Source organism: Jaculus jaculus, chromosome 12 (assembly GCF_020740685.1).
Source record: "Jaculus jaculus isolate mJacJac1 chromosome 12, mJacJac1.mat.Y.cur, whole genome shotgun sequence".
NCBI classification, from domain to species: Eukaryota; Metazoa; Chordata; class Mammalia; order Rodentia; family Dipodidae; genus Jaculus; species Jaculus jaculus.
Window position 1 is genome coordinate 5,230,490 of NC_059113.1, and position 11,545 is coordinate 5,242,034.

Sequence of the window (11,545 nt, forward strand, 5' to 3'; positions counted from 1 at the left end):
GCTCTCACTTTTTGTTAGAGAATATTCTCTTTTCAGATGGCAGTAACCTTGGGATGACTCAGAAGGCACCGTGCTACTGAGAAATGACTGAGGAGTGCTCAGCACTGAAATATCTCTATCACACCTTTCATGGTTCAGGGTCCATTGTGGAATAGGTGGTGGAAAGAATGTAAGAGCCAAAAAAAGGGTAGGACTCTTTGCAACATGCTTCTTCAGACACCAAATAGCCTGGACATCCATGACCTCACAGTGCCTGACGCTACCTACACAAGACCATCACAATAGGAGGAAAAGATCAAGATATCAAAATAAAAGAGAGACTGACTGAGAGGGGGAGGGAATATGATGGAGAATGGAGTTTCAAAGGGGAAAGTGGGAGGGAGGGAATTACCATGGGACATTGTTTACAATTATGGAAGTTGTCAATAAAAAAATAAATTAAGGGCTGGAGTGATGGCTTAGTGGTTAAGCACTTGCCTGTGAAGCCTAAAGACACTGGTTCGAGGCTCGATTCCCCAGGACCCATGTTACCCAGATGCACAAGGGGGCGCACACATCTGGAGTTTGTTTTCAGTGGCTGGAGGCCCTGGAATGACCATTATCATTCTCTCTCTCTCTCTCTCTCTCTCTCTCTCTCTCTCTCTCTCTCTCTCTGTCGCTCTCAAATAAGTAAATAAAAATAAACAAAAAAAGCCAGGCGTGGTGGTGCACACCTTTAATCCCAGCACTCTGGAGGCAGAAGTAGAAAAATCACTATGAGTTCAAGGCCACCCTGAGACTACAGAGCAGGATAGCCTGAGCTACAGTGAAACCCTACCTAGAAACACCAAAAAAAATAAAAATAAAAATAAAAATAAAAAATAAAAAATAAACAAAAATAAATAAATTAAAAAATGTTTTAGAGGGGAAAAAAAGAAATAGAAGCACTGACCTTTCTAACCTATCTCCCCACTTTCTAACTCCTGAATGGCTGTGTCATTACAGGAAGTGTCTTGGGCCTTCCTGGGGAGGCTCTGACTCCTGGAAGGGCCAGTTTCTGAGACGATCTCTGGTTTGGGGAAGAACCTGAAGTCATCCAGTTCAACCTGCACAGAGTGCTCGATCAGAGCCCAGCCACTCCCACTTGGGGAAGACAGAGTCCACGCCTGTTCTCCAAAGGACTCATCTCATTTCCTTAGATGTACGTGCTCAACCATGTTTATTCACAATAGCTGGGAAATGGAACCAGCCTAGATCTCCTTCAACCAATGAGTGGATAATGAAGACATGGCACATTTATACAATGGAGTTCTACTCAGCCGTAAAGAAAAATGAAGTTATTAAATTTGCAGGAAAATGGATGGATCTGGAAAGGATTATACTAAGTGAGGTAACCCAGGCCCAGAAAGCCAAGCGTCACATGTTCTCCCTCATATGTGGATCCTAGCTACAGATGATTGGACTTCTATGTGAGTAGGAATAAAACTCAGCAGAGGCCAGTAATCTAGAAAGAACATATAAAGGGAATAGAAAGGGAGGGAGGGGGGACATAATAGGATGGTACTGTATATTTGTAAGTAGAATAACAGACTAATGGGGGTGCAAAGGCCTAAGTGAGGTCAGGAGAAGAGATTGAGTAAAGGAAAGGTGGAGGGAGGACTAATCAGAATCTAAGAGGAATTAAATAAGTCATATGGTAACCTACTTTTCTGGACAATGGAACACACAGTAAACTACAAATGGAAAATTTTCAGTGCCTGGGATGGGATAACTTCCAGTGAGTTGTTGGCCAGGGAAGTCCCTGATGCCCCTAAAACATTAGAAGCCATTGCCAAGGCCCTTGGTTTCCCCAGGAATATATGGTGAGAGCCTAATGCTGAAGACTCCACATACTTAGGCTGCAAGGTCACTGAGAAATCCTGCTGGAGTTGAGCTGAAAACCTCCTACATGTAGACCAGCTGACAGAAAGCTGGAAGAAGCCATTCTGCATACAGTTCAATGGGAGAGAGAGAAATCACCAGTGAAGATACCCAACAGTGGACACTGCAAGCCTTATATTTGGCCAGCCAGACCAAGTGTGCCAATGGGTGCAATAGTGGCACATCTGTTATGGGGGAAACCAACCACACTGTAATTTGACTGGAGGCCTGCTCCATGGGAGGGAATATACTGATACTGAAAACTCACAACAGGGGTGGTCATAAGCCCTAGGAGTGTAACATCTGCTGCTGTCTGGCTAAATGTATATACTATGCTTATCAAACTGCCCAGTAAGCACATTTCTTAATGTTCATACCCATATATTAATGCTACTCTCATTTTTGGTTAGATAACCTTCTCTTTCAGATGGCAGCGACCTAGGGATGACTCAGAAAAAGGCACCATGCTACTGATAAGTGACAGAGGAGTGCTCAGCACTGAACTATCTCTATCACACCTTCCATGGTTCAGGGTCCATTGTGGAAAAGATGGTGGAAAGAATGTAAGAGCCAAAGGAAAGGCAGGACTCCTTACAACAAGCTTCTCCAGGCACCAAATAGCCTGGATATTCATGACCTCACAGTGCCTGACACTACCTATGTAAGACCATCATAATAGGAAGAAAAGGTGATGACATCAAAATAGAAGAGAGACTGATTGAGAGGGGGAGGGTATATGATGGAAAGTGGAGTTTCAAAGGGGAAAGTTGGGGGAAGGAGGGAATTACCATGGGATAATGTTTATAATCATGGAAGTTGTCAAAAAAAAAAAAAAAGATAGCTGGAGGGCTAAAGAGATGGTTTCATGGTGAAGGCTATTGCCTGTGAAGCCTAAGGGCAGGGATTTGATTCTCCTGGTCCCATATAACCAGATGCACATGGTGGTGCATGCATCTGGAGTTCATTTGCAATGGCTGGATGCCCTCTCTCTGTGTGTCTCTAATAAATAAATAAAAATAAACTTTTGAAAGATAGTTGGAGCCAGGCAGGTTGGTGCATGCCTTTCATTTCAGCACTTGAGGACAGAGGTGGGAGAATTGTTAGGAGTTCAAGGCGGGGGCTGGAAAAGTGGATCAGTGGTTAGAGGCACTTACTTGCAAAGCCCTTCAGCGCAGGGTTCAACTCCCTACACCCACAAAATAAAGTAAATTGCAAAGTGGCATGAGCAGCTGTAATCCCATGCATCTGTGATTCTGCATAAAGTGACACATGCACCTGTGGTCCCCATGCACTGATGACAGCCGGAGGAGGAGCAGGAGAGTATGAAGCTCACAGGCCAGCTGGGCTGACATTCAAATTAGTTAATTTATTTTCATTTGAGACAGAGAGAGGGTGAGAGAGAATGGACACACCAGGGCCTCTAGACATTGCAAATAAACCCCAGACACATATGCCACCTTGTACATCTGGCTTACATGGGTCCTGGAGAATCGAACCTGGGTCCTTAGGCTTCACAGGCAAGTGCCTTAACTGCTAAGCCATCTTTCCCTCCCAGGTCTGACATTCATTTGCAGACTGGAGGTTCACAGTGACAGGAGGCCCTGCCTCAAAGAAAGCAGGCAGAGCACAGACTCCTCAAAATCATCCTCTGATCTCTATACACATGCCACGACATGTATGCCCATGCACTCACAAATAAAATTAAAAACCAGCTGGGCGTGGTGATGCACGCCTTTAATCCCAGCACTCGGGAGGCAGAGGTAGGAGGATCGCCGTGAGTTAGAGGCCACCCTGAGACTCCATAGTGAGTTGCAGGTCAGCCTGGGCTAGAGTGAGACCTGACCTCAAAAAACAAAAACAAAACCAAAATCAAAAGTTGGGAGGCTGGGGGTGGTGACTCACCCCTCTAATCCCAGCAGTGAAGTAGGAGGATTATCGTGAGTTCAAAGGTCACTCTGGGCTTCCTGGTAAATTTCTGATCATCATGGAGTAAAATAAAACCCTGCCTCAAAAGGATATTTGGAGAAAATTTTTGCATATGTGCTGAACACATACATACTTTTGTGGGTTTTTGTTTGTTTGTTGATAGTTTGTTTTAGAGACAGGGTCTCCCTTTGTAGCCTAAAGTGACCCTGGCCTCTGGGATTACAGGGGTGGCCTATCATGCAATCTAGACGGTTTTCCCCTTGTCATTATTCCCTAAACAATGCAGTGTGACAACTGTTTACACAGCACTGGCCTTGCATTGGGTGTTATGAGCAATCTAGAGATGATGTCAAGCCTACGGGAGGATGCATGTTGGTTCGGTGTATATGACATCTTCCATAAAGGACTTGAGCACCCTCGGATTTGTGAGTCCTGGAACCAGTCCTCCAGGGATCCCGAGGGAGGACAGAACAAAAGTGAGTGGTAAGATTAGAAGGGGACTTGAGTGGATAAGGAACCATGAAAGCTCAAGTTTTCTACTTTCCTGGGGAAGCCATGGCTGCCCATGCCCATCTAGGCAAGCACAGCCTTTCAGAGGTAGTTGTGACTGAGCCGATGGCAGACCAAGAAAACTTCCCCAACAGATGACCATTAAAGCCTCACCGTACTTTAGGGGAGCAGGTTCTGAGAAGGCTCTGATACCATCCATGACCTTCCTCTCTCACAAAGCAGCCGTGGTGTGTGTGATGCATGAAAGAATGCACATTCTTTCCCTCAGGTGGATATAATGAGGAACATGTGTTTCCAGCAGCAGGGAGATGGACATCTTCAATTAGACTAGACGTTTTTAAAAAAAATAAATTATTTTTATTTTAGTGAGAGAGTCACAGAAAGAGAATTGGAGGGCTTCAGCCACTGAAATCGAACTCCAGATGCTTGTGGGCATGTGTGACCTTGTGCATTGCCTCCACTTTTGTGCATCTGGCTTATGTTGGATCTGGAGAGTCAAACATGGGTCCTTAGGCTTCACAGGCAAGCACCTTAAACACTAAGCAATCTCTCCAGCGCTATACTGGACTTTTGAAGGCAGAAATTGAAGAAATGTAAAGTTCATTTCTATTCACATCCTGCCAATCAAACCATTCCATAATCTGATTGCACACACCTTGACTTGGAATTTATACTGTTGGCAGAAAAAAAAAAAATCAAGGGACTTTGAAGCAGGAAGGGCATCCTGTAAGGGACACAGCCCCAGTATACCTTAAACAGCCACCCAAGTTCCAGAGTCTAAGTGCTCAAATTTATTCCCTTGTCCCAACCTTTGCTATAAGGCTACACTTTGAGCTGCATAACGTGGTCAGAATAGGGTCACAGATGGTGTGCTGGGATATGCTTCTTTAAAAACAAATATATTTCTTTTTTATGGGTGAGAGAAGAAAGACTACTGTGGGTGTGCGAGGGACTCTTGTCATTGTAAACTTCAGATACATGTGCCAGTTTGTGCAACTGGCTGGCAAGCTTTGCAAGAAAGTGCCTTTAACCACAGAGCCATCTCCTCAGCCCCGGGAAAGCGCTTTTGAAGCAGAGAACCAAGGGTCCCTGTGAGCAGAGGTGGCAGTTACCTACCCTTCTCTAGGTCCACGATAAGAGTGTCAGGTGAAGGTGGGTGGTGAGGTGGGACCTTCTTGGGGGGGAGGGGTTATACCAAAATAGTAAAAAGTGAAAGATTGCTATAATCTGCAGAGAAACCCGAGTGTCGAACCAGCTGTTCTCTTCAGGAAAGGCATCTATCCCCACACAGCCTTCCTCTCATACTAGTCATTTAGCTCACAAGATGTCAACACAGTGTCGTCCTGGGTTCACATGATTTCCACTTCTAAATGGTGAGCCAGGGCCAGTGTTCTAACATGCCGAGCTCATTGTCCTGCCCCAGGCCCGGAGCTTTCCCGCTTAGGTTCCTAATAACTAGAACAATCATGCCATGGGGTGGGGGGGGGTCAGGTGGTCCTTCATAGAGTCAGTGCACAGTGACCATCACTGTTGGTCATTCACTTCTCTGGTCTCTGTCTTGTCCCTTATCAGCCCAATCTGCAACGTGGATTTCTTTACTTTCTTGTTAAGCCAGTTTAAGCCTCACTGCATGGCCCAGTCCATTGGGAGGTTACCAGGAAACTTTAGGCTGCCAAGAACAGAAACTTCAATTCAACCTGACCCAACAAGACCAAAAAAAAAAAAAAAAAAATCAATTTTCCAGCCCATGATCCTTACACATGTGTATCTGGCTTCAGAACCTGCAAAGAGTGGAAAACAATGGTGGTCAAGATTGTCTGCTCTCTGCAGTGACAGATCATTCCATGTCCCATTCTCTAAGCAAACCCCAGAGAAAAGAGACAACTGCTCCCATGATTTTGAGCAACATCTCAGCGCCGAGCTTCTTTCGTAGTCCAGGTCACCTGTCCGTTCTTGAAGTCTCCACAGTGGCCCTCAGAAGGGTGTAACTGGGCTGGGTTGGGAGGCCGAAGTTAAGAGAGCTGTGGCTCGGCTCACATTCGGAGCCGCTTGGCCGGTGGGACCTGGTCAGTGGACACAGCGGTGCTCTGAGGGTCATGTTCGCTTGGGGCTCCTGCCTGGGCTCTCTGCAACCTGTCCACCATGACGTAAGGGGTCTCTGCCATACACTCCTGCGGCTGTGATCCCCGTCACGCCTCCATGTCACGATGCGCTTGGAACTCCCCCGAAACCTTGAGCCAAAATAAATCTTTCCTCCCATAACTTGTTTCCGTCAGGTGCTGGTCACAGCAGAGAAAAGTAACCAACAGGCAGGCACTAAGATGGGGGCACTGACAACTGTTCACCCTCAGTAGGAGGGACACTCACGCAGGACAACCAGTTTTTACCACAAGCGACTGTGTCAGGAACACTGGGCCTGGAATGGGAATGGCTGAGACCCAACGAGATTTATGGGTTAGTCATCTCTTGATGGCCGTGGGATGGTCTGTCCTGTTCTAAGCCTGGGGGCAGGCTCCTGCACATGGGAACCAGAGTATGGGTTGAGCTGAGGTCATCTACTGAGACTGGTGGGCTTCACATCCTCCACTTAGAGCTCTCAGGTCTTCAGTGTCTAACGACGGCTGCTGTGGAACATGCGTCACGAACATGGACAGACTCTGCCCTTCTCTTGTCTCTGATCAAGGGATGAAGCCAACATCGTTCACTTCCTGGTCTCTTTAGAAGCCTGAGTGACTTGAGGCTTCCTGTCTGGTCCTCTGAAGCCAGACTCCCCCAGTCAAAGAGCTCCTAAACATACTTCCCCCAAGCCCTCTCCAGAGCTCACCCCTCCCTGGACAGGTCAGATTCAAGCATCCTAGATGGGGTGTTCAGAATACCTCAGAGGCCAAAAAGACAGTATGCCAGGAAATGGGAGAAAGCACACCTTTATTTCTGCCCCCACCACCACATGACACAAACATCATAGCTCACAGCCCGCTGTGCCAGGTGCAGAGTTCAGCAGGTCCTGGAGAACGCAGACTGCCCTACGTGCTGTGCCATGCGCCCCTGCCCAGCGGTGGCTCTCCTCACCTCCTCACATGGAGGCACCTGGGGTCCATCCCAGATGGGCAGGGGAATCAGGGCCCAGCCCCTAAACAGTAGCACAGAAGAAGGTGTCAGGTGAGCCTTAGGGCATGCTCTGGGATCCGAGAAGCAGCTGGGAGAGGTCCTTCCTTTGGCCATGGCAAGTCCCATCTACAGAGCCAACCCAAAGGTGAGGACAGCCCCACCTGTGGGCTCCTGGAACAGACCGGCTGGCCAAGGCAGCGTAAGCACATCTCAAGTGTGGAGTGCCCAGTGGCCACGCCAGGTGCTCTCATGGGCTGAGAGGGGCCTGGACCTGGGGACAGTAGGGTGGGGGGTAAAGAGTTTTCGAGGCTCTAAGACGGACAATTAATAATCTGGGTCCAGGTAAAAGGTTCTTGCAAGTGGGGAAAACTGCAGCAAAAGGCAAGGAGGAATGGTTAGGTAAAAGGGGGGCTGGCGGTGCCCTGGGATGGAAAGTGGGAGTCTAGCAAGGGCAGAGGGGACAGGGACGCAGAGTATACTGAGGCGCAAGCCCTCCTCCTCTTCCCCCACTGGCTCTGTGACCCCATCACCTCACCTGGTCACCTGAGACTTTTGGCAGCTGGCCTGGGAACAAGGCTGAGTCAGAGGTGTCCATGGCCTGCTGAGCCTTGCCCACCCCACCTTTACCGCAGGGTGGGTTTATGTCTCAGCTCACCCCCTCTTCTTCTGGGGTGCCTGCCCCAGCTTGCCAAGCTAGTCTTCCAGCACCTAACCCAGGATGACTCTTTCCTGAGGCTTCCTTGAATTACACAGTAGTAACTACACCAGGCCCCAGGCAGGAAAGAGAAGATGCATGCATGCATGCATGGATGGATGGATGGATGGGTAGATGGAAGGAAGGAAGGAAGGAAGGAAGGAAGGAGGAAGGGAAAGGAAGGAAGGAAGAGAGGGAGGGCAGAAATTTTGAAAGCTGATTTCCAACCAGTTCCAAGACCAGAAATTTATAATCTGCCCTTCCGCTCTTGGATCTAAGTGCAGAGAAAATCTTAGGGGAGATTTTTTAACAATGTAAATAATTTTTTAAACTTTTTGTGAGTATACATGTTATATGAGTCTTGCTTTGTTTAACTCTTTAATTCATCATCTTTGAACATGATTTAAAAAAATTTTTAGTTGTACTAAATTACCTATTATCGACACCATCTTAGGTAACCAGAACTTACAAGTGCTGCACTTGTATTTCTTATAAATCTTTTATTTATCATTAGGAAAGGGAGGAAGCCTCTAACTAGAAGAAGAAAGAGGAAAAGGAGGAGAGAAGAAAAAGAAGAGGAGGCAATGTCAAAACAAGCTCCAGGAGCACCTATTATCCTAACATCCTAGGTTCAATGTTCACAGATGTATTTAAGGAAATTCTTGGTGTCTTGGAGTCAGCTGTGAGTAGCGAGGGTCACGAGAACCGAAGTGTGACGGCCCGGATTAAAGCCGATGTTGTTGCAGGATGATGCAAGCCCCACAGGGGGCTTCTGGTTTCAGAAGAGGGAAACCTGGTTACAGTCAGCCCTCCACGTCTTAGCATCCACGGATACAGCCAGCCATGAATGGTGTGCTGTGTGGTTAAGCCTATGAAAGTTTTGTCTGACTGAACATGTACAGACATTTTTCTTGTTATTTCTGAGGAAATATTTACACGTTATTTACATTAGAAGTAATCTAAAGATGACTTAAAAGTAGACAGGGTAAAGTGTATAAATACTATGCAAAACTCTACGTCATCTTACATAAGGGACTTGGGATCCAAGGATTTTGGTGTCCATGGCAGTCCTGGAACTAGTACCTTCTGGACACTGAGGGACGACTGGACATCTATTTGCTTGCACACGCGCTGTGTGTGTGGCCTCTCGCCACTGCAAATGCATCTGGCCTACATGGGTGGCTTGGGAATTGAACCTGGGCCGGCAGGCTTTGTAAGCAAGTGCCTTTAACCACTGAGCCATCTTCCCAGGCCCAACTGCATACATTTTTTTAAATGTACTGATTTAAAATTATATTTTAAATGTTACCCTCAAACAAAAGCATCCCACAAGCCAAACCCATGGTGGTTTGAATTAGGTGTTCCCCCATAAAGTCATGTGTTTTAGATGCTTGGTTCGAATGCTTGATCGTAATTTGGGAGATGGAGCCTTGCTGGAGGAGGTGGGCCGGTGGGTATGGGCTTATGGGTGTTATAAGCAGGTCCCCTCTGCTAGAGTTCTGCCCACGTGCAGACTGCTGTTTTCCACCTGCTGTGGCTCTACCATGCTGCCCCCTGCCATCATGAAACGTCCCCTCAAGGCTGTGAGCCACAATAAAAAATAATTAATAAATAAATAAGCAAAAAAAAACTTTCCTCCTATCAGCTGCTTTTGGTTGGGTTCTTTGTCCCAGCAATAAGAAGGTAACCACAACAAAACCAAACAAGTCTAATTGCTAGTTTCTATCCTGATTTTTATGAGATTTTTAGGAATTCTAAGATTGAAAGGATTCTACAAGTCTTCAGTTTGACGCTTCAGAAGTTTTAGCAGGCTTACTGTGCTTTGAGGAGGCTGAAATGTACTTTGTTGAGGTGGGCGTGGAGTCGGCTGAGATCCGGCATTGCTAACAAGCTCCTAAGGTGCCCAGCTGCACCTCTCAGAGCGAGTCTTAGCCCAAGTGCCCTCTGTCCTTCGCATCCCCGTCAACAGTGTCTGCAATTCTGTTTACACATTGCCGGGGACCGGCCCTTCACTGCCTGCTGCGTGCCTGTCACTAACTTCTGCCAGGATCTGTGGCACTGACGAAAGACACCAAGAGCCAAGCGTGCCAAAGCCCGGGCTCTGGGAGCTCAGAGTTCCACAGAGGCAGCGTCCGTAGGGGGCAGGGACTGGGTGAGGGCAAGGACCTAAGTAAGGGGGGGGGTTCCCGTACAAGCGCCCGTCAGCAGCGTCCAGTCCACGTAAACAACTATTCCTCGACCGTTCTGGTTAGCAAAGTTTTTGGTGCCTCTGTGACTTCCTTTCCCCACAGCATCAAAGCAAGCTTTTCTCTGCACTTGGGAAAATGACTTAGGTTTGCCCACTGGAGAAGGAGCCCATTTCTGACCAGTGGGCAGTGAATATGGAAAGAGACTGGAGGCTGAACAGAGGGCCTGGCCTCCCCAGGCCACATGATGACACTCCTACCCTGGTGGATCGTGGCACTTCCACCTCCTCTGGGGCTTCCAATCCCAGCTCCTCCTTGCCCACTGGGGTTCCTGGAAAGTGGAGAATCCCCCATCCCAACATCCTCTGACAGGGGTGGAGGGTCACAAGACAGATGTCCCAAATCTCAAGGCAAGCCATTCGAAAGCCCAGCAATAAGGGCCACATGTAGAGACCACTTAGGGTACCCTCATTCCACCATCGAGGGGTGCCTGGACAGCACACCAGACCTTCCCAGTGTCACATGACTGGTTTACAGTTGGCTCCTGGCTCAGAATCCTTGGAGGCAGAGCTGGACAGAAGTCACTTGCATTAGCAGCATAGCAGCAGCGTTCAGAAAGGCCCTTCCAGAAATCCTGAGGGAACAAGGACTGTCTCAGGAGGGAAGGAGAGAAGCTGTGGGGTAGGTTATGGATCAGAGATTCTTGCCCAAGGGCTCTAGACATAATTTTTGTTTGTTTGTTTGTTTTAGGTAGGGTCTCACTCTAGTCCAGGCTAACTGACCTGGAATTCACTATGTCGTCTCAGGGTGGCCTCGAACTCATGGCAATCCTCCCACCTCTGCCTCCCAAGTGCTGGGATTAAAGGCGTGCGCCACCACGCCTGGCTAGACAATTTTTACACTGTCTGCTGGCCCTCTGGTGAACGTTGCCCCCTAGAGTTCAGCCTCTTGTGCAGTGCACAGCCTAGGGGGATTATGCACCAGGGAAGGGAAGGGTCAAAGGGGATGTCTGGACCAGACCAGCATGCCTGTTCTTGGTGCTTTCTCTTGGGGGTGACCCCTATACTGAGAAATTAGTCCAGGCTTCCAAAGTTGGGCAGGAGCCAGTTCACCTGCCTTGGGTTTAGCGTCTGGTCCTCAGGCTGAGGAGGAGACACCTTTTCCCTAAGAAGCACCGCCCCCCAGAAGTGTGGGACTTGGAAGTTGGAAGGGAGACCCAGCA

At 48.0% G+C, this 11,545-nt stretch overlaps 1 protein-coding gene across 1 annotated transcript in view; it reads right to left on the bottom strand.

Moving 5' to 3' along the window:
- The window catches only part of Alox15b (arachidonate 15-lipoxygenase type B), a 40,659-nt gene extending 34,180 nt beyond the window's left edge, over positions 1-6,479 (bottom strand). Inside the window, exon 1 of the mRNA XM_012951368.2 lies at positions 6,373-6,479. Within this exon, the coding sequence (XP_012806822.2) occupies positions 6,373-6,479 (107 nt within the window). The remainder of the gene's footprint in view (positions 1-6,372) is intronic.
- Positions 6,480-11,545: the final 5,066 nt, after the last annotated feature.